Raw genomic sequence first — 27,993 nt, 5'->3', positions numbered from 1 at the left:
TTTTCTATATTATCTTACTCATAAAAGGGAGTTAAGCTGCAACGAGACTTTGGATACTTCAGTAACCACCGGCTAGATCCAAGGCAATGGAATTGCCTAAAACAAAAAAAAAACCGTTAGTTAATCTCAGACAAAGTAGAAATATAGGCGTGTTAAATACGCTTCTTCGTTGTCATTATATGACAAATCAATGGTATTAAAAAAAACAACACGAACTCTCACGTTCTCATTGGTTTAGAGCTAAAACTCGACAAGAGAACTGATCGTGAAAACTAACTTTTACAACATTTTGTAACCTGGAACATTAGAGGCGGTCCAATTTGCAGATTTTGGTAGCTCTTATGGATTTCAAGACAAAACATCAACGCTTTTACTCTTCAAGGTATCTTTTAGTGCTGCATACGAAGAAATAAATGAACGTCGTCAAAATGTGTTTGTAGTGCAGATTGATCTTTCTGGGCTTACTCATGACTCAAAATATTCGATGTCGATGTCTTTACCGTTCTTAAAATTACTATAACTCTTCTTATGTCTGTTTTAGATCCGTTTCTTTCAAGGGCCAGAGAGCCAAGCCCAGATAAGTCTCTTTTATGGTTAATTTGACTTTTTTGGACTAACATCCCCCCTTTAGCCTTGGAGATTCATGAGGTCAAAGGTTTGCAACTTACGCGTTTTGGTGTACAGTGCAGATGCCTTCTTTTTCTTCACGACAAACCAAACACATAACATGAACAGCACACCGATACTGGCTGATAAAATCACGATCAGCAGGAGCCACTCTCTGCGAATTCCTGTGAAGTAAAAAAGGCGCCAAAACACATTTAAGACTCTTTCCTAATGGCGTCAGTAGAATCTAGAGCTAAACAAATGTCTTCACTTTGTCCTGTTGAATATCAAAAAGTACTTCTTCTTTGTAAAAATCTATTACGTTATTGGTGAATCATTTCTCGTTGAGCACAATCGTGCGCAAAAACTTTTCAAGAACCTGAGAAGGATTTTTTTGTTCACCTATATAATTGGGCCTCCTGGTTACTAATTGTACCCTCATTCCATATGAGTGAACAGTACGATGTTCTCTCCGGGCCCGTCAATGTGGTTTTAAAGACTTTTTGTAAGTAGTTATTGCCGAAGTTATTTGGGATGACACAGCGCTTCTAGTCCCTTCCTTGTGCGTAGAAGCATGGCGTAACATAAGTGTCAAGAAAGGACACTGCCAATAATGTGACAGACACACTAGATGGATGACGGAAGCAGTTTTCTGTGAACAAAAGTCTAGCACTGACCTGAAGGCGGAGAAGAAAGCAAAGCATTTTTCGGCGAGGTGGTCGCACTTTCAGTTGTTGCTTGAACTAGAATAGATAACAACTTAATTGAATTTATAAATACTTGTAAAATGTATCCTACCTAACACAAAAAAGGAAAGGTATACGAATTTAAAGCTTTGTTGAGAAGAGATTTTAGGGTTGGTTCAAGTGCAGACGTTCTTGACCTGATCATCTCATCCGAAATACTGTCACAAAATGAAGAATAAATGACGAAGATAACGTCAGCTGTATAATTTTACTCTTCGTGTCTTCGTAGCCACGATACCTTTAATTAGAGTTGTGAACCCTCGATAAATAAAGACTTTATCTTATGCTGTTACCATCTGTGCACTTGGTAAGATCTATTAGGGTGGTATTTCGGGCATCCTATTTCTGAAAAAAACGGTGCCCATCCATTTTTTTTTTTTTTTCATTTTTTTCATTTTGGACATGAGTTATCCGTAATTTCGCCATGGTTAGCGTTTCAAAAACAAATGAATGTTAGAATATTTCGACGCGAACGTCGTTGATCAGAAACTGCCATGTGGTAAAGATGACTAGCGTTAAACTGAATCCATGCCGGTGAACAATTGCAAGATAGTAGAACAGTATAGCGATTAAAATATGAATTCCTTTGCGTTTGATCTTTCAAGATTCTTACCTGTCGGCTGGTTATCAAAAACTTTCAAGTCAATGGCAGCTTTTGTGGTGTTTATGAAATCGCAGAGCCAGTGGCAACTGTAGGTTCCTCGGTCATTTTTCGTAACGTTAGAAATAGAGAGGATGAACTCTGTCTTACATTTGCTTAGTGTTTTCTTCTCGACTATTTTGTACTTTTCACCCCTCTCCAAGGGCGCCTGGTTGTCATTTAAGTACCACTCTCCTGAACATAAGAAAAAACCAGGATCATAGTCAATCCAGCATGACAGGTTGACGTTAGAATATTTGGCTGCGAGAACCTCCAGCGAATCAATGGTCGGGCCTTTTGGTAATGGACCTACAATACAAAAAAGAGATAGCTCGTGACGGTTATCCGGCTAAAGGCGGCTTTTCATTTAAAAATCGTCAAGAAAATACTCTACTACTCTACTCTTCTCCACCCAACTCTATTCCTTTCTACTCTGCTCCACTCTACTTAATTTTACTTTTTTTTCTCAGCTTCAGTCACTTAATAGGCCATGTTCGTATTCTCGGTATCAACCGGAACTAGCTTGCAATGGAGGTTTCTGCGGGAAAATACCATTAAAAGAGGGGGCCAAGGGTAATTTCGTGACGCCGTAATACGGTTTTTTGTGCTCTGTGAATCGTGATTTGATAAAAAACTGTTCCGTGAATCGTGATTGAAGTGTATTCCGTGAGGCGTGAAATGTAAACGTCCTTGGCTGTGAATCGTGAATAGATAAGAAATGAATCGTGAATTTCTAAAGTTGAGTTCGTAGCTGAATTTCACTGCATTGCGATCAGATTTTTTCCGTGACCTTAGTAAATTTAACGCTTGAGTCAAGCCGACTCAGAGTAGCGAGAAACGAAACATGTTCACAGTTTCAAATAAACCCGTTGATTTCCTGATGGATGTGGACTGTATCCTATATCTCACAAAAGGTAAAGTCCTGGAGCAGTTGCAGAAAGTTGGCAGTGTGGTACATCCAGTTGTACCAGACAGATACAAAGTTATCAAAACGAAAAGAAGTGGCTTCTACCCACATCCAATTGCGGTGACTTTGGGGGACCACGGGAAGCTGCTAGTGTTGGACTACAAGCCTATGAACAAGACAACAAGACTTCTGCAAGTGCGACTCCATTCTCCGGCGGAGGTAAAGATAATCGAGGAACTCGGGGATGCGAGAAACATTATGTACCTTAAAAGCACTGCGTACGTTTCGGAGCCAACGGGTATCAATGTCATTTCAATCTGATATCGGGCAATGTAACGCCTCCTATGGACAAACTGAAGAAAGAACATCTTCAGAATGTTCTAGAAGGGTGGCAAGTATCCACAGAAGGTACAGTGCAGCAGTTACGGGACCGAATGAAAGATATCATTAAGAAGCGTACCAGTGAACACCAAAAAGCAAAACACGACACCAAAAAGGTCTTTCTTTCTCAAGATGTGTGCACATCCAGTATATGCAGCATGACAGAATCTATCATCGTCCGTGCCAGCGACACCGAGCGACATTTTTACACAATTGAGTTGACGTCTGATGGAGTTGCAATGCATGGACTAGTAAAGGAGTTGTGTTCTTACCCAGCTCAATGTCTCCAAGTGCTATCCATGTGTGTGAATAATGGAACTCTGTTTGTGTCATTCAAAGGCAAGAATGAAGCCGAGAAGCAAGGTGAGCTTCTTTCAATCGATCTCACATCAAGACAAAGTTCTTTTATCTGATTAATGTAGAGGAGTAGCAAGTTATTTGGACGATGTCTTGTTCTGTGATGCGGGAGCTTTCCAGGTCAAGTATCTTCATCAGGATGGCAGTGTTGATGTAATTGCTGGAAACGGCCAAGAGGGTAACGCAGAGGGAAGAGCAGAAAACTCTTCGTTTGGTCAGCCGATGGGAGTTTGCACTGACAATTGCAATGTCTTGTCACTGACCCTCAGACAGGATGCATCAAAATTCTGACTACAATTACCGGTACAGTCACCTATCTGAAAAACTTTAGCAAATTGTTCCGCGCATTTTCAGTTTATCTGAAACATCAGACGGTTCCACGCCTATTAATAGCTGAAGCTCTGCAAGAGGTCGGTGATCTCAAACGATTGACTCCCAGAAAGCCACAAACGGCCCTGTCCCTGTCCCTATCTCGAACCTGTCGCTTAAGTCCGTACAAATGATCTAACACCAACTTAATCGGCTGGATGATAAATTGAAGTCTACCAACAAAGACATCCACGTTGATCTTCATGCTCGTCTGACAACCCAAGTGGAAAATCTGCACGCTGTTGGTCATTTCAAGGATCAATGCCCCACATCTTTTAACTACTCCCGCAATCTGGGAAACACTGTTTACGAAAGCATCAAAAGGATCACAAGCTGGACAGCCTATTATTTCACTCACCCAACATCCTACTATCCAATTCCAGACAGTTCAATTCCACTGAAAGACATTTCCAAACTTTCGCATCTTGGCAAAACGAGGCACTTAAATTCTACCCAAGAGCAGATCATGAGAGAATGGGCAGTTCAGTATGGCAAACGCGCTCAACAGAGAACTGTGAGGCAAGAAACAACGAAGTTCTAGGCTGGCACTTTGCCTTTGAACATGTATCGTCCAGCAGATTCTGCTTACCCAAAGGGCAAGATCCACCTTGAACCTCCTGCACAGTATAAGCCAGCTGTTCCACCAATCGTCGACGAACAAGAAGAGCAAGAGCAAGAAGTCACCTTCGCTCATTCTGAAGTGTCTGAAGCCCCCGAAGTACCAGAAGTTGATGTGTAGTATGACACATACAGTGGGCCTGACGATGCCGTGGAAAGTGACAACGACGACGATACTCTGACCTTCTTAAGAGCCCTAACAACTCGCAGTGGAAGAGCTGTCCAAGTCCGATATTTCTCTTAACATGTCTCTTAGAGTAAAACCAACAAATTAAGATTTCAAATATCACCTTTCCAACAGCTGTAAATTATTGGTAAAGTTAAAGAATGCTTTTTTGTACAAATTTTGATTACAGTTTCGTGCACATGTTCGAGAATCGTAATAAGGGAATTTTTTGTTTCGTGATTCGTGAGATCGAAAATTTAATGTCGTGACTTCGTGACAAGACCCCCCCTGCCCCCCCTCCCCTCATTAAAAAGAGATGAATTGCATTTGCATTTGAAAAGACTCCCTGTATTAACCTCAATTGTAAGCTAGTTCCAGTTTAATACCGGGGATATGAATGTGGTAGTATTCTGCTCTACCCCGTTTTACTTCATATTACTCATGCTATTGGACGTCGATTGAAATAAGATCGCTTACACTGATATATCATCTGAAGGATTTTAAAGGTTTCACTCTTCCAGCCAGGAATACTGTTTCTTGCACTGCACTTGTAGAATCCTTCCTGCTCCTCGCGTCCCGGCGGAAGATGAAGTGTGCTCCGGAGAGTTTCCACTCCTTTCTTCCATTTCTTGTCTTCTGAGTGATAAATCCTTTCAGTTCCGTTCGTTATTATTTCACCGTTCTTGTACCATTGGACCTCGCGGGGAAGAGGCCATCCCGAGAAAAAGCATTTTAAATCGATTGGTACGCCTTTATCGTAAAACCTTGGTGTACTTGAGGTCCAAGCTTGCAGTTTACCTAGAAGCAAGAATAGTAACAAATCACTGTTTAATAGAATCAAATGATTATGGAAGAAAATGTTTGGTACACTGAATGGTCAGATTCCTCTCATATTTATTCCTTCGTTATCATACACATTTTGTCGCATTATGTCATGCCATGCTTATCGTATCGTGTCAACTTCACATCAAGCGACTCACGTCATGCAATTTCATGCTTGTGTCATGACATATCATGCAGCCGTCACGCTAGCTTCACGTAATACGTCGTGTCATGATAATGAAATGACATGACATGACATGCCATACCATAGGCATGTCATTTCATATTACGTCATGTCCTCATTTCATGTCATTTTAAACTGCCGGATACTTATGACTAACTACGAATGAAATCCTTGCGTCTGTTACTTGGAAAGGCAGAAGATTGAGTCTTATTGATAGCGGCACCATATTTAACCGTAGTTAACCATAGTTAATAGGGGGTAACCAATGATTGTGAAGGAAGAAACAAAGATTCAAGATTTATGTTGAAAGGTCTGCGACCGCGCACGATCATTTGTTTTGCTCTGATACCCTATGCAAGAATTGCGCAACTGAAAAGTTTCAGTTGGTCAGTTGCTTAGACGGAAGTAAACACCTGCCGTGTTTTTTGCTTGGTCAAGGTCAGAAAAGGAAACAAAATCTTCTCATTAAGAGCTTTGTAAGACTCCATAACCATCCCCCTGCATTAACAACGGAAAAAAAAAAAAACGAAGAAAAACTTACGTGTGAAGCTAATGCTGGCACAGTAACATGACACACTGCCGCTGTCCTTTGCGGAATTTGATTGCAGCAACACCAAGTCTGATAAACCAGTACTGTTCTGGACTGCTTGCCTGGCTTGTTTCCAGGTCATTCCCTGTGCCAGCATTCCTGTTCTGATCGAGCATTTGCGAGTGATGTTGGAGTCTGGATCTACTATCATGGGATTTGTGTGCTGACACCCTGACAAGGGGCAGGATGACTTTATTTCACACTTCATGTCAGTCGCAGAAGAGGTATCTGTTGATTAAAATTAACAATACCACAACGTTTTCAGCTTTTCAATTTACCGTAGGTACCTTACAACACATTACCCTCAGAAGTGATTGGCTTAAAGACCTTACAGATGTCGGACCATTTCCTTGAAATGACACTCATAAAATCCCTATATGCCATAGAAAAGCCTGTCTACTGACGATTTACTGCAGTATAACGAGCAAAAGAATCCAAAACCCTGAAATGCAAACTGATAAAACAAAAATAATGTACATTTATTTTTAAGGAGAGTCCCCCAAAACCATCAATCAATATCCCTGTTACCAGTTGTAAATGGTCTCCTCTACATTTGTCGTTATAGATACTTTTTCCTCAATTCAAGCATCGTTATAGTTTAAGTGGAATTTCCGGAAGTTACTTCAAGAATTGGACATCAAAAACCTTGGGCGCTTTCCAGTAGACCAAAAATTCCAGTGTGAATTTCCGGAAGTTTCCTGGGACAAATGAAACAGAGTTTTCCAGAGTGGAAAACGAGTCGAACAGGTTTGTTCTCTTGGAAGTTTTCAATGACTTCGAGCTAAATCGAGCCTTGTATAGACCACAACAGCAGGGACCTTATACAAACCACAACGACAGCGAAAACGTCGCAAAACAAGGGGCTTAATGAGTGGTATAATGATGATCATAATAATAATAATAACAATAATAATAATAATAATTAAATCTATAAAAACAAATCACCTAGTATAAAAATTAAGAAAATGCCAAAAACAGATAAATTTAAATGATATGTAATTTAAAACTTCAACTTAAAAATTATTGTTTAAAAAGCCACGTTTTCAGTTTACTTTTAAAAATGTTCGTGGAAGACGAGTCTTTGGCACGCGTTATAAATCTTTGGCACGCGTTATAAATCTTTGTAAATTTCTCAGCCAACCTATGCAAAACAAACAAGTACACCACACAGGTATTATTTTTATGAAACGCTTTTTTGACAAATTTAGCTGTAGTTAGTATTTATCAACAGGTAAGTGGAAAGATTATAAATAAAAATATTAATCCATTTTCCGGAATGAGCGTCGTCATCATCCTCGCGTGAGCTGTCCAACTCGCTGTGATCGCGGCCAAAAGAACTAGCGCTGAGTAGAAAATTGCGGATTTGCATAATTTCCGAAAAAGAGGACAGCCTCCTAGAGTATACCCAAATTTTCAAACATTTTTTTTTCTGAAAATTTCCGTTCCATTTGCTTTTCATACATGAATTTTCGGAATTTTCGGTTGAATGCTTCGCTTTTCGGAAATTCAACAATTTGCGGATTTTCTGGAACATTTCCCTGGAAATTTGTCCCCGTTTCGAAAATTTCAGAATTTTTGGTCGAATGGAAAGCGCCCCTTAGGTTGAGGCGCAAGTACACTCTCGCCGCTTCACCATCAAGAAAAATAAACATGGCGGACATTTCTTGAATGAAACTTTCATTTACTCGAAAGATATCACTCCACTTTCGGGAAACTGAAAGCATGGGAAATTTTAGAAATGACTCCCATCGACTTAAGACCAAAAATGTTTTCAAGATGTAGTATTCAAGGCATTAAACAATATATAAACGTTGCGGTTTCTTGGGTCACCAGACAAGACAAAATCTTCAGATCAAGTAAGAGCTGTTCAGATTGGAGCTACTCGTCCTGAGGCGATGCGTACAACTGTATATAAATTCAACCACGATGAACAAAGAATTTCTTTTTTGTACGTAGCGTTTCGTTTGTTTATTTTACTGCCTAGATCTTGGGTCAATTGTTTCATAATTAATGTATTATTAAAACTACGGCCACATACATCTATGTGTATGCACAACGAACAATTGCGTCTGTGTTTCCATGCTCCGGTCCGTCATAGTGACGGTGTAGCTCTTGATATTCACCTCTAAAAATTATACTGAAACAATTATTCGCCACTGGCTCAGCGACCATTGGTTATGATCACTGGAGAGTAGTTTCCATATTATCGCCGAAAGTTTTCTGAGGCAATCATTTTTTTTTTTTTGAAACGGATTTCGCTATAAAAGTAAACGTTAAAAAGCAACATCGTTTGACCGTCGAACGGTCGAAACGTGCTTTCGGTTTCCCGAACGTTGAACAGTCGAAACGTCGTTGTTTTTTAACGTTAACTTTAATAGTGAAATCATACTGGTCATGTGGAAAAAGTCTTGACGCTTCCCTCGATCTCTCCAAACCTCCCACGTGCATCATAACCCGATGATACATGCTGGGGCATGAATCAATTGTTAATTGCAAAACCAAGTCTTATTATTTGGAGCGCTTTTACTCAATATCATAACTAGGAGCACAGAAAACATTCGCCCCCGTTCGTGTTTTGTTAATTTTTGGATGTGAGTCATTAAGTTTTGGATTTTGGATGTGAGTCATTAATTTTTAAATCATGACAACAGAAACAAGGAAAGTGCGGATATGATCGTAAGTTTGAATAATTAAAAAGTCTGAGTATACGAAAAGTGCGGATAATTGAAAAGTTTGATAATCAAGCTTATGATCACTTTGTTCGTATCCCATTTCTATTGGGTGAAAACGAATAAGTTAAAAAAAAAAAATACATGAGAATTCATTGCTTTTTTCGGCGCCAAATGTGTGCGGAAGTCTATAAAACGGAATGAACAGGAAGTCTTTACTCAGGTCCATATGCCTTAACAAGACTACAAGTACTTGATAATCCTGATTTCGCACAGAGCCTATGAATATTCCGGTTACTTTTTGTAAGAGTTTATATTGATGGACATCGCGTTATTTTTATACCTCGAACACCCGAGTGATATTTCCCATAACTTATCTATTCAGTATAGTGTTAATTTCAAAAAAACAAAAAAACAAAAACAAAAAACGTTTGTCGCTTTAAAGCAAAGAAGCCTGCATGCAAGATTTTGAACAGCTTGGAAAAAAAAAGTTCCTGATATATGTGATATATATGTTTCATTTAATATTTAAATTAAATATTAACGAATTGTACATCGGCGCAAGAAAATTGCACAACGGCGCACGAAAATTTTAACAGCGTGATTCACTTCATACGTACCTTGAATCATGAAAAACGACAAAGACCAAAACAAGAGGTATTTCAGCAAACGAAGCTGGAAGTTTTTCTCCAGGCGTTGATTCTCCATGGTTCCAATTCCAACCGCGATCTGCCGATACATGGCCATCGTTCAGCTTCCTCGAGATAGGCTACCCACGGTTATCGTTGATCGTTTTCAGAATACGCCTGAAAGCAGCCACGAAAGGAGGCAAAAAGTTTTCATTTATGCAAAACGTCATATCATATTAACTACTAACGCCAAACATCAAGTAAATTAAACACAGAGTTATCTTTCACTATGAAAGGACCGCCCATCTCGTTAACAATGACAGCGACAGCTGCACCATACAGAAGGCGGCTTGAAGCTATGAGAATGTTATTCAGCTGTTGATCACGTGACCTAAACTCAAGTATCAATTTCACTTATCTCACTGACAGTTTCTTAAAAGTGAAGCTGTCAAGTAATGGAAACACTGGTCATTCAAGCTGCAGTTATTTCGTTTTGAAATGCAATGCAAATTGTGATTTCGGTGTAATAAGTTAATTTCAAACGACTCAAATTTCAATTGGTGTTTCGTTATTTCTCGTAAGTCTGACGTACAGCTTTAGCCATGTTATGCTTTTAGTGTTGTAATATAAAATATTCTAAATTGTAGACAATTTCTTTGTATTTTTGGAAACCACATGGCTTACGGCTGTACCAGAGTTTACCCAAATATGGGAAATAAGTAGGCAAGTGTCACTTATAAATACTCTTGTTCTTGGGCCATTTCAATTTCAGAAGGAGAAGATAACAAACAGCGATTACAAAGAGACAACGCAAGTTAATACCGTTAAGATTTTTAGACCATGCGTTGTCTATTTGTAATGTTTGTAACCGCTGTTTGTTTTTTTTCCCGCTTCTGAAAGTGTCACTTATAAATTTCTCGTCGGAGGAAAGTCGGTTTTTTTCAGCAGATTTGGCAGGCTTGTTTAACCTCTACTCGGGAAATGCAAGAAATAATGGATAAGAGGCCACAAAATGTCACAGCTACCTTAATTACGTAACACAATACCGGTTCAATGCGAAACATTTCAATGAAAACGCTTGTAAATGCACAACAAGAGCGACCGAATGATGTATTTAAGAAATACCCTGGGTGAAACAAAACCAATTCCAAATTGCCAATTCAGTTAAGTCTGTCATTTGGATCTTGTCAGGGGGAGAACGAGGAGCGCAAAGCTCGTCGGAGGGGGAGGGAGGGGAACTCCCGAGAAGGCGTTTTGGTTTTCGCCATTCCACTCCCTAATTAAGAATGCAAAACACAGAAAGGCGTGAAATATCTTGCTATCAAAACGGTCCTTGCGGGCGTTCCTCTCCTTTCCCCTCCGATCGAGCTTCACGCTTCTCGTTTCCTCCTATCCCACTCCTTTGAACACCTGCTACGCAGACTAAGGCTTCATGTCATCATCCAGTCAATTTATGATTTAAGAAGAATTTATGAAATAATTGTTACATTCGCATTTGTTGAATAAGCGATTACTATCGCAAACACGGCGCCACGAACCTCGTTTGTTATTTATCATCTCGTATCAAACGCTGGCCTATGGAACGATTGCCTACTAACCAAAAGAACAATAAAATCATTATTCCATAATTTCGCTCTCAAAAATGACTTTGGCACAAAGCACTGTCTTGTTTCCAATGACTTCATTGGTAATTAGTAGTTATTCCACGAGGTCGCCTTAGAGATAAGATGATAGATAGCCGTGGAGACCCGTATCGCCGAGTTGGCTATAATCATTTCATATCCAGCAAGCGTGACTGGAATAATTTTTTAATTAAAAATATCTCCCCAGAAAAGAAAATTAAAATGAAATAAACATAAAAACGCGCCAAAAAATCACCTGTACGCTTAGCATATTAGTAGAGCATGGTATAATTGCCAAATTACTATGGTCGCTAAACCAATGAAAACTCTTGAATTGCATTATCCAATGATCTAGTTTTCAACAATTGTTTCAAAACTGTTATTTCAGTGGTGTTTGACCAAAAAATATTTTGTTCCATCCTCTACTTTTGTGCTGGATTGCTTACACAATTAACCAATCCTGCTCTTAAATTAGCCTATTCCATTCCACCTCCTCCTGGAACTGGCTGTTGAAATTACTAGTTCATATTATTTCTGCCTGGAAGCTAGCCTGCGAACGCACACGTATTTCCGGCTGTCGCTTCTCTCCGCCGAAAATAACGTCTGCGAACCCGAGCCAGGAAACGATTTCTGTGACGTAGGAATTTTAAGCCAATCACAGGTTAGCTCAAGTAGCCCCAGAACTACTGCGCGAGGTATTCGCTGCGAGGAGCACTCGAGTTTCATTCTATCATGGAATCTGATTGGCCAAGGAGAAACAAAACTCGTTACGTCACAGAAATCGTGTCCTGGCTCGGATTCGCGGACGTTATTTTCGGCGGAGACAAGCGACAGACGGAAATACGTCTGCGTTCGCAGGCTACCTGGAAGCAGTTATTGATTCTGCTTTGAAGTACACTGACCTTATTTATGTCTATTAAGAGTGATTTTCTGAGAGTGTCGAGAATCGGAAGACAGTCACGAAAAATCAATTTTTCTTTTATTTCGCCAAAACATACCTTTGGGTGAACTTATTCAAGGAAAAATAGTTTAAAGTTCCAACGATTTATTTTACGCCCAAAATTTAAGAAAGTTCGAAATTTGCATATAATGACGGTTTTCGCGGCTTAAAATGTTCAGAATTTCACGCTTCTTTACGAAAACAGCGGGGACGTAAAAACAATCCTATGAAAACAAAACTTGGCACAAATATTATTTCATTCTTATACTTTAAAATCGTGTAATAAGTTTCTTGTAGTTTTGTTTGTAGCTTTTTAAGGGCCCATTAACCGATCTTTTCGAGCCGTTGCTAAGGAAAATTTATTCTCATACAACCTCATCATTTTTAGTTAGTTCAGAGTTATTTCATGTGTTTTAACTTTTTCATGATTAGTAACACTGGTGATGACGTCATCAGGCCACGCTCATGGTCATGTGACTAATACAGAAAAAATGCAAAGGCTCCCAGGCAAATTACTTTATCGAGAATTTTTTCATTGATTTAATATTTTAATTTAAATCCACATTACGCTATGCATCGATTTTGTTTCATTTCTAAACGGGTCAGATTTTGAAAGCATTTCAAAATATTGAAAAATTCGTAATTCTCTGAAAAAAGCATGATTTCGAAAAAGCAATGCATAGCTATGTTTCCAACATTGGCTTTAATCGAAATTCGTCGAAAAAGGCTGGATTTAATGAAAAACCGCGTTTCCTTTAGCATTTAAAGAAACCGGAAGTGCGCCCGATAGATATTGAAAGTTACCCTATCAGCGCGTGCGCAATTTACACTACCAGCGCACTTCGGTAAAATCAAACAAAGCCACACGGAGTTAGTTTTTCTCTTTCTACTGCTCTTGTTTATCTGTCTTTCTCTCATTTTGTCTTTGCTTGTACTTTTTTTGCTTTGCATTTTGTGAAACACAAAAAAAAACTTCTAAAACGTAAGCAAATTTGCAAGTTTTTGAGTTGTTATTATTTTCAAGCTGACGTAAGTAACCGGAAGTGAAATTTCACCTCCTTAGCAACGCGCGCGAGCGCGCGCATGAATCGGTTAATGGGCCCTTAACGAAGGGTATCTGTACAGCCGCCATTTATGTCTCTTGGCAAGGGACAAATAAAGGCCAACTTTGACTATCATTTGGTCAAAATATTTACATTTTAGGAAACCTTGGTTCTTGGTTTTTTCACCCGAAAAGTTATAGCTCTGGGAATTAAAATGTTCTCCGTCAGTAAAATAAAATGTTACGGCATGTAAGCGAGTTCAATTTTATGCAAATCACAAGGTTATTCTTTGGAAGTCAACGGTTTAAAACAGGAAACAACGACTCACCGTTACTCACGTTCCTTCTGCTGCTATGGAAACGATTTTAACTTCCCAATGTCCTTGTGAGCTGTTCTGTAAATATTTCCGGTAAAACAGCGAGCATAAACGGCCATAAATTTCGACAAGGTCGACAATGTCGACATTGTTTATATTTGAGATGAGACACTGAGTGGCACACACAGTCCTGGCTGTTTTCATCGTCTTGCTCAGTCGAGAGTCCTTTAAAAATATGATAGAATATACGCTTCAAACCGTAGTGAATTAGTTTCTCATATCCATATGCCTCATGTCGACTCATGAGTAAATAAATCAGTCCCCGCACACTGAATAAACAACTCGAATGACCTCTGAGGTCAGGAGGTCACGTGATATGTCGTTATATGGAAACTATGCACTTCTCTCGTGTTCTTAAAAATTCCCAAGTGCTTATATAACTAAACAATGCACTCGGGCGCGTTTTTTATTTCTATAATAAACACCGTTGGAAGATATCTGGACCTGAGTTAAGACTCCCTGCTTTGTCTTTTTTATAGACTTCCGCCCACATTTGGCGCCGTAATGAATCTCTTATACAATTTTGTTTTACCTAAAAGGTTTTTTTCTTTCAAAGGAAATGCAATCCGAGCAAAGTGATCGTAACCTTTATTACACTAACTTTTCAATTGTTTGCACTTTTCGTGTATTCGGACTTCTTAGTGTATGTAGGATGTTTAGGGAGCACGAGTGAAAGTGCACGAGTGAAGGCTGTTTCCATATCATAACGATCATTTGGAAATCACTCTCCAGCGATCGCCCAAGTCGATGCGACCACGATCGCTGAGAAACACTTAAGTTTTACCTTAACGATCGTAGCTATGATATAAAACCATCCCGGAGCAACTCTAGCTCATCGAGTGCTCTCCTTGAGTGTCTAATAATTCGTCAATCCCAGTTATGTACATGTATATATGCTAGAGGAATGTGGTCTCCCCCACGCGCATGCTCTGCCAGCTATTTCTGGGCCGGCCTCTCTTCCTCTTCCCACGCGAATTCCAATTCAGTGTCTTGGGAGTGATGTTGGATGTTGGCTTCCTAAGTGTGCGTTCCAATCCAGCCCTACTTCCTTCGCAGGATCTGCTGGGCGATTGGTTCCCATCTCGCTCTTCGCCAAAATTAGCTCCTCATCGCTAATCTTGCCCTGCCACTTGATCCTGAAGATATGCCTCAGACAGGTGTTAATAAACGCCTTTATCATATGACCCGTACGGCCCCGCTCGCAATTTCCTCGGAAAACCATAAGAAAAAAGGTCCCGTATGAGGGCCGTACGCGTCGAAGTGATAGGGCCGGAAAAACCCGTACGGCCCTACTAGAAAGGCGTACGGCCCTACTAGAAACGCGTACAGCAAAATCGATGGGAATTAACGACAAAAACAATCTTTTTGCTGCAAAGGTTTGTTCTCTTCAAAATGAGTGATGAAAGTTAACATTCTGAGAGTGAATTCTACTATCCAGGCGAACTGTACGATGCAGAACTACTCCGAAAGCTTTGAAAGAAAGTCAACACTCCTCACAAACGAAGAAGTTTACAACTTTCTCAGAAGCCAACAACGAGCAAACCTGTAGGCGTTCAAGAAAACAACTTTTCTGGATGAACTGTCCTATAATTAACCTTTGGAACACGCAAACAGTCTTGAGGCGAAACATCAAAGCATCAAAGAATTCATAGTGGGTCAAAAGCAAGAAAATCAGCAACGTGAAGAACACAAAGTACGATATAAGCTTAAATCAGTTAAATGGTTTCTTCGAGTTTCCAGAGTTTCTGGGAGAAGTTGGTTAAACCAGAGAAATGACAAACATACCTTGTGTACAGCAGGATAAATTGTTCTGCAGTTTTGATGGTTTTGACATATTGTTGACAGATTTATGTCAACTTTCTGTTGGCTTTTTAATTTTAGCACGTCTTGTAATTGTGGGCTTTACATGAGAAAATGAGTCGTGTTTTTGATGAATTGTGAGTTTCTTGTTCGACGCGAAGAAATAACGCACAAGTTTTTATTGTAGTTGTTCCGCGCGCGGCCGTCTGATGTTATGTAATCGCGTCCTATTTAGGTTCAAACAGAATTTTCAAAATTTTCAACACGAGTGGTCATATGATAAAATGCTTATTGACTGAGTAAGGTCGGGCCGGACGGAAAAATATTTGGCTCTCGGTCAGAACGTACGGATCGAGCGCAGCGAGACCGTACGTCCTGACCTCGAGCCAAATATTTACCCGTCCGGCCCTCCCACTCAGTCAATAAGTACATAGTATCGTCATCTGCATCACCTTGGTCTTTCTCCAAGTCTCTGAGCTATAGAGCAGGACCGTCTTGACGTTTCAATTGAAGATTGATGTTTTGTGGCAATGCTGATCTTCTTCGCGGCCCAGATGGTTTTCAGCATGACAAAGGCTGCTCGAGCTTTTCCAATCCTGGTTATGACGTCTCGGTCGGTGCCTCCCTGCCTGTAGATCACCCTTCCTACATGTACATACACAAGGGACTGGACCTTCTTGATCGGCTCCCTTATCTGCGACTGGCATGTTAGCGATGGTGTTGATCTTCATCAGCACAGTGTTGTTCTTATAAACTCTGAACTCTGCTGCTGATGTAGTTGTCAGGTTTATTTTGCTCGTTAGACTGCGGCACATTGTCAGTAATCAAGTTTTTTTTTCTGGCAAATAGAAATCCTATCATTTCTATTTATTGATTTTTATCATTCAACGAAGGTACTTTGTTCTACAATACCAACAGTAAATTGATAAACTAATTTAATGTTGTTGGGTTGTTATTTTTAGTCAACAGATGCCTCATCTGCGACTGACGTGAAGTGTGAAATACAAGTATTTTGTTCCCTATCAGGGTGTCAGAACACAAATCCCATGACAGTAGATCCCGACTCCAACATCACTCGCAACTGCTCGGTCATCACAGGAAAACTGGCACCGGGAATGAGCTGGAAAGGAGTCAGGCAAGAAGTCCATAGAACTACTGGCTCATCAGACTTAGTATTGCTTCAATCAACAACAACAATAGTTTATTTCTACTCCTGTAAACAACTAAAAGAATTTACAAGATTATAACTATAAAAATATAAATAGACAGTATAGTACATACAGTAGTGGGACACCCAAAATAACTAAAAGCTAAACTAGTTGGGTGACCGTAATTATAATAATTAAAAATGTAAGAGTCAGGAAAGAGGCACAAATCAAATTCGACAAAAGACAGCGGCAATATGTCATGTTACTGTGCCAACATAAACTTCACACTTAGGTGTTTCCTTAGTTGATTCGTAGTCATGGGGGAATGGTTATGGAGTTCAAACAAATTTCTTAATTATTTTTTTTTTGTTCCCTTTTTTGACCTTGACCACGCCGAAAAAAAACAACAACAACAACAGGGCCAGTTGTTCGAAGGCTGTATAACGCTACCCACCGGATAAATTGCTATCCAGTGGATAGGTGTTAACAAAACAAATCACGCTAGCCACTGGATAGTGATTTGTCCGGTGGATAGCGTTTTCTACCCTTCGCACAACCCGGGCCAGGTGTTTACTTCTGTCTGAGCAGCTAACCAGTAGAAATGTTTCAGTTGCGTAATTCAAAATGCAAATGGGTACTTGTTTACTCGGTCATGGCCTGTTGTTGAATGAAGCTTCTTGCCACATAGAATGCTTTGAGGACGTTCGCACTAATTGTTTCTGCGCATCCTAACTGCGCACGCAAATTCACATACCGCGTCATGCATCGGAGCGCGCACTAAGTAATAAAATGAAAAATGATAGGGCAGATGGCCATTGCTGTAGCTTTGCTTGGATTTAACGATCTTGGGCGTTTGGTGACCCCTAGTTTTCTTTTGGTGGATCATTATTCACTCGCGACTCCGATGAATTTGATGACACATTGACAGGTTATCGTCAAATCAGTATTTCCCGCTTTTTAGAAGCGGGAATTTGACCCGTAGTCCTTTTTTGTTTGTTTGTTTTTTTTGCCTGTCTCGCCTTATTCCCCTCTCGTTCCTTTCCGTCATTTGCATAATTTTAACTTTTCCAATCGCGCAGAGGACTTCAAGTACAAACATTGACTGCCCGTCGAGATATGACCGAGAAATTGCAGTTCTCAGTTCAGGAGTTCTTCAAATCAGAAAATAATAAAACTATTTTAAAAGATGACTTTTAATTTAGACTGGATTCAGCTATCAGCTTTGTGTTCAAAGTATTGATCTGACCCAAGTGGACTGACCTCGATGATAATTCAGTAAATGACAAGTACAAATTCGCAATGTGAACTGAACATACCATTCAGCCAAACACGTGTTAACCAAGGCACCAAAACAACGAATGTCTTAAAAGAAGATAATTTACAGGGCAGAAGCTTATGAGCAAGGCTAAAGAGAAGCATAATGCTTATAGAGTTGCGTTAACATTTGCAGTAAACAGTAAATGTACAATTGTTTTGTTAACGGTTATACACTGGATAGCGATTTATCGGGTGGATGGCGTTATCCAGCCTCCGAACAATCTGGACCAGGAGATAACATTCGATAACAACCTACTCGGAGGTATGAATATATCATTCGAAGAATTTTACATCTATTGGAATTCCTGAGATCCGACCGCGGTAGATTTGATCATGCACAGCACTTTCTAACAGTGATTTTGCTGTATATAATATTCTGCTCATTCGTCAGTTGTGTTCACCTCGATGAAAAGTGGCAGCTCGTTTTATGGGCTGTCTAAGAGCCATTTGGAATTTTCTACTAGGCAAGAAACAAACTCAGCGACCGGATGATAAAACAGTTATTGAACTCGTTTATCGCAAAACACTAGTTATTTAATACTTTTCAACCAGGCAAAGTTTTCATATTCCTAACGTTTTAAAACCATTAGGACGGAAATAACAGGGCAATTATTGAACAGTTAACATAAGAAAAGAATGACAAAAACTGGTGAGGAAAGCGTTCAAATCTACATTTGGTTTTGTCTGCCATTTTTATCCGTGAGAGACAACAACCAAGTTATTTTTATCCTTGGGAAATGTATTCCTGAAGGGGCTGACAGCCATACTGTCGCTGAAGGAGGTCTTTTAGTCAACTTCAGTCCACAGTGGGTGTTGTTTTGTTAGTTTAAGATACCTGGCGGTTTTCGGATACTTTAAGCTCTAGCTTTGTGGTTTGTGAGATAACATTTTCTTCAAAAAATTGTCCTTGTTATCAATTGATTGGTCTCGGTTTATTTTCTGCAATCCGCAAGGGATGTTTTTGGTTCAGCCCGGGAGCCAGGGTTTCCAGTGCACCTATCAGCACAACTGAAGTGGAATACCCTCTTCCTGTTTTGAATAATTTTAGGCTCAACACTTTTCAGCCTCTCCTCGCGTTACGCCCAAAAAGCGACAGACTTGTCGTTACTCAAGTGTAACTATGTTAAGTGGAAACACTATTCTTGTGAAATAATTCAGGACGGGACATCGGTCTTTTAATTGGTTTATAACTCGATGGCGAGCCAAAAATATTCCTCTGTTGTTTAGGAAAACAGTTAGTTTTATGTGCGTGACTTTATCCATTAGTCCCTTCAAAAGTTGGTACCAGGAGTGAGGGCAGTCTTGTGTGTGAGCAGTCTCGAATTTTTTCTCCGATTACCGGTAACCCGAAATCTTGTCGGTAAGCTATGGGTGAGAGTAGAAAAAGGGGAAACACAACACAATATCAGAATAACGACAAACCGGACTTCTTGTTAGCCTAAATTTATTTTGATATATGAGCCCACATATGCCGAAAATGCAATGTGAGTTTTGGAAATGCCTGAATCCTTGAAAGATATCTGTGTCATGCTAAGGTTTTTGGGCCCACAGTTAAGAGGTTTAGATTGTTTATCGAGGGTAATCTAGGAATTTTCAGGAAATAAAGGGGCCTTTGCATGGGTCGACAAAGCAGAAAATTTATTTTGACACATGAGCCGACATATGCGGAAAATGCAATGTGAGTTTTGGAAATGCCTGAATCCTCCAAAGATATCTGTGATAGGTTCCATTGGGGATTGTGCTTTCCATGTGTCCGGTTTACAAGTAGGGAGAGCGGACAATTTGTAATGTGGACTAATGTTACATTATAATAACACTGAGCTCCTTCGAAGCTTTTGGTCTACAGTCCACGAAATTCTGGCTTCATGTTAAGTTTTTTGTGGCCACAGGTAAGAGGTTTAGATTGTTTATTGAGGGTAACCTAGAAATTTTCAGGATCTAAAAGAGCCTTTGCGTAGATCTACAAAAGCGGAAGTACTAAGGGGCGGTTGAGAGGCATATCCGACCCGGAATTACTTCAATTTCATATCCTCGATAAAGACATGTCGGAATGCACTGTTCATGCACAGGGGACCCGAACACTATATCAGCAGTGAAAATAACTATGCTGTCATTCACCTGTGTTCCTGTGTCTTTTTGAATCGTTTAGAAGGGATTTAAATGAAGTGAAGGCGGTTTATATCTCCGAATATTATGTCGTCTGCCGCTTTGTAATTATGGCGCTCCGATTACGTCTCAAGTTTCTATTATTGTCATTAACTATCAGCAGTAAAAATAAATGTGCTGTTATTTACCTGTGTTCCTGCGTCTTTTTGAGCCGTTTAGAACAGATTTGAATGAATCGAAGGCTGTTTATATCTCCGAATATTTTCTCGTCTGCCGCTTTGTAATTATGACGCTCCGATTACGTCTCAAGCTTCTATTATCGTCGTTAACTATTACCTCTCGTCGAGGGGAGAGATTCTCGGGTTGCATAACGGCCGCAAAAAAGACCCTTTTCTCCTTCTCTCCCCCGATGGGAGTTTTACACGTTAATCGAAACTTGAGACGTAATCAGAGCGTCATAATTACAATAATATTAGGAAATGTAAACCGCCTCCGTTTCATTCAAATCCCTTCAAAACGACTAGAAAAGACGCAGGAACACAGGTATATAACAGCACATTTATTTTTACTGCTGGGTCCCCTGAAGTTCTTACTAGGTTTAGACCCCTGTCTTCTGTACTAAATGAATTGTAAGTTAGCTATGCAGTCAAACCTCTTAAAAAACATAAAGCAATGACAAGCACCATGAAAATTGACGAGTGCTCTTCAGTTTTCCAAAAGCCAATCATCTTCCTTCCACTCAAACTAAACCATGAACAAACTGGTAACAATTTCAGTTAGACCAGGTAAAAAATCAGAGTTTACGATTCCTCTTGATGACCACGCTGAAATGAAATTGTTTAAAGTCAACATAATCGTTGTCTTAAAGACACAACACTCAACTCCATTTGAGAAACAATGCCTTTTTCGTGTTTTTATTCAGTTATCAAAACACGACAGAAGGTGGGATTAACGAGAAATGGGTGATGTAGCAGCTCTCGTAAGGTCTCACATGAATGGCTTGAAACCCATTGAGAGGACAATAGAACGAACAACAGAAACAATGCGCCCTAGCCCCAAAACAATAACAGCTGCTGCAATGACGACACTGCTACACTACTGAGAAGCTGCTACACTACTGAGAAATGCTCATTGTAAGAGCACAAGCCGCGCGCAGGCAGAAGTTTCCACAGCTTTTCTGTGACTCGATAGAAACACGAAGAAAATGTTTTTTATCATTATCATTATTATCATTGTTATCATTTCTTTAAAAACCACTTCGAGAAAAGGAAAGAGAAACACTCGTTTAATTTGGTTTGCAAAATGTAAATTCTCTGCTCTACTCATTACGTATGTGGGCGTTAAGGAATTCAATTACTCTTATTTCTTGTCTGGATAGCGTTCCGGTAAAATTTATTTGTTGTTGCAGCGTGCTCTGTGTTCCCACACATTTCAAGAGAAACCAAATATTTGTGTTCCTTTTTGCGTGGACAATTAACGTACAAAACAAAAATGGGAAGAATCTCTTTTATTTGTGTAGCTAAAGCTATTACGAACATCTAATTCCAATTACTATTCACGACGTACTGAGTTTAACTTCTGACACTAAAACTGAGATCCCGGAAAAGCCCAAAACTCGCCAGCTTTCAAAATTAAGCCCCGCCAAATGTGAACAAAGACAATTCATAACATTATGCTCAGCCATTAAACCACCACAAGCCGGCAAAGGATCCCCCTAACTACCACAGTAATACACAGTTCTACCTCAAACAACAAAGTGTCATCAAAATTACCACGTCGCTAACAAGTACATATAAGGTCAACAAAATTCAGACCATAATCATAAGCTAATTTAATTAAGACCAGGATTGGCTAAGTATGTAAGCAACCGATAATGCGAAAGAGCACATTCTGGAAAGAGCGTGGGTGAAAAAATGCTGTAAGAGCGAGACCGATAAAGCAAAGCGATAACTAGCAAGATGCACTTCGCAGCTGGGATGGACAGGTTGAAGAACACCCACGAGCTTGGTTTGATGGCATATGTTATGCTTTGTTCTTTTTCACTTCTCGTGGTCCAAGGTATGTACATGAGGTTACTTGGTTACCGTACATGTAATTTAGACTGTTTTATTACCCTTTTCCAGCTCAAGAACGCGTCCGTTACATGCGCTCGGCTCTTGCTCAATTTAGACCAAAAAGTAAGACAAAATAATTGAGATACAAGCATTTTTTGTCGCTTGAACTACTGAAACTATGTTTACAGATTGAGTTTAAAAAAATTACCAAGCTCGCCTTCCCGGTGTCGGTTGGAGTCTCTTTTAATATTTAGTAAGAGTAAGAGATAGATATTTAACATTACAACCAGTACTGCATCATAAAATGTTACATTCAAAGTATTTAAGGTGGTATCCTTGGTATTTCGGTGATTAATTTGGCAAATATACCATGCACCTGAGTAAACTCGTTAAAGACGATGGAATATTCATTCAATCCTCGTCCCAGAAGTAATGAACACTATCTTGCATGAGAGTAAAAACGGAAAACGAATCGACCGTAAAAATGGACATTGCATATTTTTAAAACCCTCTCGGGATAAAGAAAAGTCTTGGAATAACAAAATGTTCCTCCTTTTACTAATAGAGTTGTCATCACTTGAACATCTGATATGTTTTGTTTCAACCTGATTGCGACATATCCCTAGGTTAATTTGTGCAAGGGGACTCAATAAGATGTTAAGCTGATCATGTCTCTTTTATAGTAGCTTAGCTTTGACATGAATCATTTCTTACACAACAGAGAGCAATAACATGAATCGTTTAAACACCGTGACATTTGGATTGTGCGGTAGCCCGATTTAGAGAGCTTAGTTAAAGCAACTGACTTCTCATATCTCTCTTAGAGAAAAAAATAATAGCTCGTGACAGAAGATTTCTTTAAGTAAAAATTGCAATATTCCACTTCAGTAAACAAAATTCCGACGAAGGAAAAACTCAGAAATATGAGCAAAGTGTCGCTTGAAATTCGATCAGCTAAAGATCTTCCAATAATCTATTTAAGGGCATGACCATTAACTATGATTTCAAATTGGGTGACCTTGAATTCCTGTTTAACTCGCAATGTTTGTTTAGACACTGTTCTGCTAATTTATACAACTTCTGTGTCAAATGCTAACAGGAAGTTCATCAAATTTGATTTTGTGAAGGATGTCAAAAAGTAAAATTGAGATTCTGAGGGAATTGCGATTTTTGTAGACCTCCAATCATACTCTTTGAAACACGATATATCAGCCGGCAAAGTGTCCCTTCAATTTTTAGGCTTCGGTTTAGCGGCCGTGAAAGACGAAGCTTATTAAATCACAAATTTTCCTCTAAACAGGTGCCCCGACTGCCAAGGACCGTAATGAACCGCAAAACGGTAAGAGTCTCTTTACAAGTGCAATATTATCATGATAGTAACAGTATCATGCTCAACCCATGATCGCAAGACCGGGTGTAAGAGAACTCCGAACGTATCCTATGCGATCAGAGCACCCGAAGATTTCGCAAACACCAAGAAGCTCTTTTTACTCTGAGCATCACTGCCTCATGAACTTCAAATTACGTGCATGCCGACTCAAAAACCAAATGCAGAAACAATGTAATTTTTGTAACCTGGATTCTTGGAAACCTGCTGAATTTTTTACGAGTTCAGTTCATAAGCCTCATGAACTTCAAATTACGTGCAATAACTCAAAAATTAAATGGAGAAACATGATTTTTATAGCTAACCTAGATTCTTGAAAAGCTCACTAGTACGGCAAAATAAAGGAGAATCAAGTTTTCGAGTTCAGTTGCATTCATTTCATGGCTGGAGTCCGTTTAAATGCAATTTTGTGCCGATTTTGCCAACAAACTGCCTTGGTCTGGGCACGGTCTGGCGAATTTTTAAGATAGGCGGCCATGCGTCATATGTATGTCCTTGCTCTTTTTGACGGTTCAAATTGGCCAATGAGCACACGAAATACGTTTCTTTTGTGTTTATTTATATTCCATTCCCTAGGTACATTGCAAGTAGTTTGGTTCTCAAGCACACCAAGTTTTATCACTGTGGGCCAACGAAAAGACTTGGAATGCTATTTCTCCGGATGGCCTTTCCCTTCCGAGGTCCATTGGTTCAAGGATGACCAAATAATCACGAACGGAACTGAAGGCATTTATCATTCAGAGGTCAAGAGAGGGAAAAATGGAGAGGGAACTCTTTGTAGCAGACTTATTCTTCCTCCAGGACGTGAAGAGCTTGAAGGTTTCTATAAGTGCAGAGCGAAAAACAGTTTTTCGGAAGTCTCTGTATCCTTGCAGTTGATATATGTGTGTAAGTAATGCTATACACCGTTGCGTGATCAGCAGCAAAGTTGGCTATCCATAAGATTGTATTTGAAATGCATCGTACCGAACTTAAAATCAAGTTCTACATACAAGCTGATGCAAACCCTATTTAGGGTGTCATTGACATGTTTAATAATCACTGACCATGCTTTTAACACAGGTCCCCGTCCAGGAAGCCCTACTGTCGTTTCTGGGAAGGAATCTGAGAGCAAATCGTCTAACGTGAGCCTGGCATGTCTGATTGATTATGGCTGGGCCTGCCCACAACGTTTGTTTTGGACTCTAAACAATACAGCGCATTTGTCGGAAAGAGCTGAAAAGTATGAAATACAAGTAAAGGATACTCAAAGCAAATGCAAGAAAGAATTCATCCTCTCCATTTTTAACGTGACGGAACATGACGAGGGAACATACAGCTGCCATTGGCAATGCAAGTACAGTGGATCTATGGAAGCTGCCATTGACTTGAAGATAACAGATGAACCACAGATAGGTAAGAGTTTTAAAATAAATAACCAATGCAAATGAGTCTTCTTAATTCTGTTTGATCATTAAAATGATAGCCACATATTTTAGACTTTCCCAACATAAGAATCTAACATTTAGGTAATCTGTTTTAGTTTTTTTTTTTTTTTTTTCATTTGAACACTGAGACATTTGTAAACGCAATCTCAAGGAAGTATACATGTAGGAATGCGCAAATACCCATGCTGTGTATCATCCCTGATCATCAGAGCAGGGACCCCGATCTTTCTGTTCATCACTAAGAAGCTCGCATACCGTAAAATTACGGTGATAAGCACCCCTCCTGCTCAAGGCTCATCTAAATGTAAGCAAAGAAACTATTCCGGTTATAAGTCGCTCTGACATCTGCAACAGATGTAGCTTTGGAGGACTATCTGTGCTTCACGCATTTTTGCCCATTCTTATGCCTTTAAGAGCGTAAACCATTTCATGGAAAACATCTTTAGATACCGCTGGATGTTAGTCTCAAGTTAAGTTTTATCAGCTCATTTTGAAGCGATTTGTTCTGGGGAAAAGGGAAGTAGATTCGGGACTGATATTATCAACTGGACACGGGATTAAGAAATTGTACGAAGCGGAAGTCGACATTTAAAGAAGCGTCTCTGGAAGTCCGGAGACGAGGAGCGAAAACTAACTAAAACTGTCATCTTAGCGAATGTCCCAAATAGCCGAACAATGACGTGGTCGACTTACACAGAAGAGACAAAACAGTTTTAAAAAATAAGAAAGCGAGAAGGAACAAACCATAAAAACTGAGAAATGACAGCCTGACCAACGCGACTCATTTGAAACTGATCTTGAAAGCAAATGAACAAATGAGATCAGTTTGCTAGAGAGAAACACTGACAAGTAACTGGACCTTGAGAGAAAAGTGATATTGGATCTTCTTCTTAAGAAAATATGATCGAGATCTTGGCTTCAAAAACATAATAGCCTCTATACGGAAATCCCCCACGAGAACTGAAATGTAAAACTTTCAAGATCCTATGATTTGCCCGTCACCGTTTTGGCCTCAAAGATCTTTGAAATCGTTTTCCCAATGCAAGAAATGGGACCTAAATAAGAGTAGATGGTTTTTGAAACATCAGTTGCACGTTGGCAAAGTTTAGTTTATCATTAAGCTCTCTTGTGCCCTGTTGCATAAGCGATAACAAAGGACGACCAATTGTAAGTAACAACTTTAATTAAGTGAACGAAAAGATGAGATTAAGGTTGACCTCTTGTGGGTCTTGCTTCTTTGATTACAGTCCAGTAATTCTTTTCATTCCCTTGTGTCTTAAGCAGAGTAAAGGAAGCTCGTGTTTGCACAGCTATTTGGGTTGACAAACCTTATTAATGTTTGGTTTTTATTTTGTTGGCAGGAGCTTGAGGCACTGGGTAGACAACTTGGATTGCACAGGACAGATCGGATTTCAACGCAGCCCTAGATCAGAATAATTGAAACTTCAAATTAAATTCATTTAAAAATTACCGATGATTCAGTTTTATCCGCATAGCAGTTTTGAAATAGCTTTTGAAAACGTCAATCTGTGTCTAGAATGCTTTAAATAGGCAGAAATAAATAAAATCCTTGATTAACTTTCAAAGCCGGATTTGTGTTGATTATAAAAAAGTGTAAAAACAAAAGGACCCACCCACTGTAGACTATAAGCACGTATGAGGGTCTATTAGTTGCAAAAAGCTTAAACAAACATAGGTAAAATTAATTTGCACAACAGGAGTGCTTGCTCATCGGCGCCCATTTTAATTAATTTTAACTGTGGCAGGCTTGGAGGTCATGTATGAGCTACCTTGCATAGTTCTGGTCAGACGCTAAGAGAACGAGTTATAGTCTGAAGTTCATTTGATTGAGTGTAAAGCATTTCGTCTAAAAGCGTAGATTTTCTGTTCAGACTAAAGAACAAAGGAAACATGGTCATACCTGTATATTATTACATTAGCATACGTCAAAGGGTAATTTCATTATTGCCTCACGGGACTTCACCTTGAGTGTTTTAGCTCCTAGTGAAACGCCGACGAACCGGAAATTCGGGGAAGCCCCAAACAGGAGAGTCTGCTCGTTGCCTAAGTACAACACAATCCACTTCCGATGAGTCGATTCGTCAACTCTTTTGTTGCCGACGAATTGACTCAATGTGGGTGTAAAGGACATGGCTGGATTATAGGAAAATAAATACTTACCTTACCCTACCTTCCCTTCCCTTCCCTTCCCTTCCCTTCCCTTCCCTTCCCTTACCTTACCTTACCTTACCTTACCCTACCCTACCCTACACTACCTTACCTTACCTTATCTTACCTTACCTTACCTTACCTTACCTTACCCTACCCTACCCTACACTACCTTACCTTACCTTACCCTACCTTACCTTACCTTACCTTACCTTACCTTACCCTACCCTACCCTATCTTACCTTGCCTTACCTTACCCTACCCTACCCTACTCTATCCTACCCTACCCTACCCTACCCTACCTTACCTTACCTCACCTTCCCTTACCTTACCTTACCATCCCTTCCCTTCCCTTCCCTTCCCTTCCCTTACCTTACCTTACCTTACCCTACCCTACCTTAACTTATCTTACCTTACCCTACCCTCCCTTACCCTACCCTACCTTACCTTACCTTACCTTGCCTTACCTTACCTTACCTTACCTTACCTTACCTTTCCCTTACCTTCCCTTACCTTCCCTTCCCCTCCCTTCCCTTCCCTTCCCTTACCTTACCTTACCATACCCTACCTTACCTTACCTTATCTTCCCTTACCTTACCTTACCTTCCCTTACCTTACCTTACCCTACCCTACCTTCCCTTACCTTACCTTCCCTTGCCTTCCCTTACTTTCCCTTACCTTCCCTTACCTTCCCTTGCCTTCCCTTGCCTTCCCTTACCTTCCCTTGCCTTCCCTTGCCTTCCCTTGCCCTCCCTTGCCTTCCCTTGCCCTCCCTTGCCTTCCCTTGCCTTCCCTTGCCTTCCCTTGCCTTCCCTTGCCCTCCCTTGCCTTCCCTTGCCTTCCCTTGCCTTCCCTTGCCTTGCCTTGCCTTGCCTTCCCTTGCCTTGCCTCGCCTTGCCTCGCCTTGCCTCGCCTTGCCTC

At 40.0% G+C, this 27,993-nt stretch overlaps 3 protein-coding genes across 8 annotated transcripts in view; 1 reads left to right on the top strand and 2 right to left on the bottom strand.

Annotated features, from left to right (window-relative positions):
• The window catches only part of LOC145486364 (oxidoreductase NAD-binding domain-containing protein 1-like), a 140,464-nt gene that overhangs the window by 77,801 nt on the left and 34,670 nt on the right, over positions 1 to 27,993 (bottom strand). The window lies entirely within an intron of this gene.
• LOC145486360 (uncharacterized) lies at positions 6 to 20,405 on the bottom strand. 4 transcript variants are annotated; one of them, XM_081465002.1, is made up of 8 exons: positions 13,617 to 13,968; positions 9,675 to 9,860; positions 6,338 to 6,613; positions 5,268 to 5,588; positions 1,966 to 2,301; positions 1,284 to 1,349; positions 669 to 791; positions 6 to 96 (listed from the first exon to the last, which is right to left on the bottom strand). In XM_081465002.1, exons 2-8 carry the CDS (start codon positions 9,799 to 9,801, stop codon positions 59 to 61), a joined length of 1,287 nt encoding a protein of 428 aa, XP_081321128.1. In that variant the 5' UTR covers positions 9,802 to 9,860; positions 13,617 to 13,968; the 3' UTR covers positions 6 to 58. The 4 variants fall into 4 exon arrangements, with proteins under 4 accessions (XP_081321128.1, XP_081321127.1, XP_081321126.1 ...); XM_081465001.1 differs by lacking the exons at positions 6 to 96; positions 13,617 to 13,968 and adding an exon at positions 20,224 to 20,405 and having other exon boundaries at positions 267 to 791; XM_081465000.1 differs by lacking the exon at positions 6 to 96 and having other exon boundaries at positions 267 to 791; positions 13,617 to 13,980.
• LOC145486373 (transmembrane and immunoglobulin domain-containing protein 1-like) lies at positions 20,401 to 27,936 on the top strand. The gene is made up of 5 exons (XM_081465019.1): positions 20,401 to 22,093; positions 23,390 to 23,428; positions 24,053 to 24,364; positions 24,539 to 24,871; positions 26,265 to 27,936. The coding sequence occupies exons 1-5, from the start codon at positions 21,994 to 21,996 to the stop codon at positions 26,270 to 26,272; spliced, it is 792 nt and encodes a 263-aa protein (XP_081321145.1). The 5' UTR covers positions 20,401 to 21,993; the 3' UTR covers positions 26,273 to 27,936.

This window comes from Orbicella franksi, chromosome 5 (genome assembly GCF_964199315.1).
Source record: "Orbicella franksi chromosome 5, jaOrbFran1.1, whole genome shotgun sequence".
NCBI classification, from domain to species: Eukaryota; Metazoa; Cnidaria; class Anthozoa; order Scleractinia; family Merulinidae; genus Orbicella; species Orbicella franksi.
The sequence above is the reverse complement of the archived record's forward strand: the minus strand, read 5'-3'. Positions and strand labels throughout refer to the sequence as shown.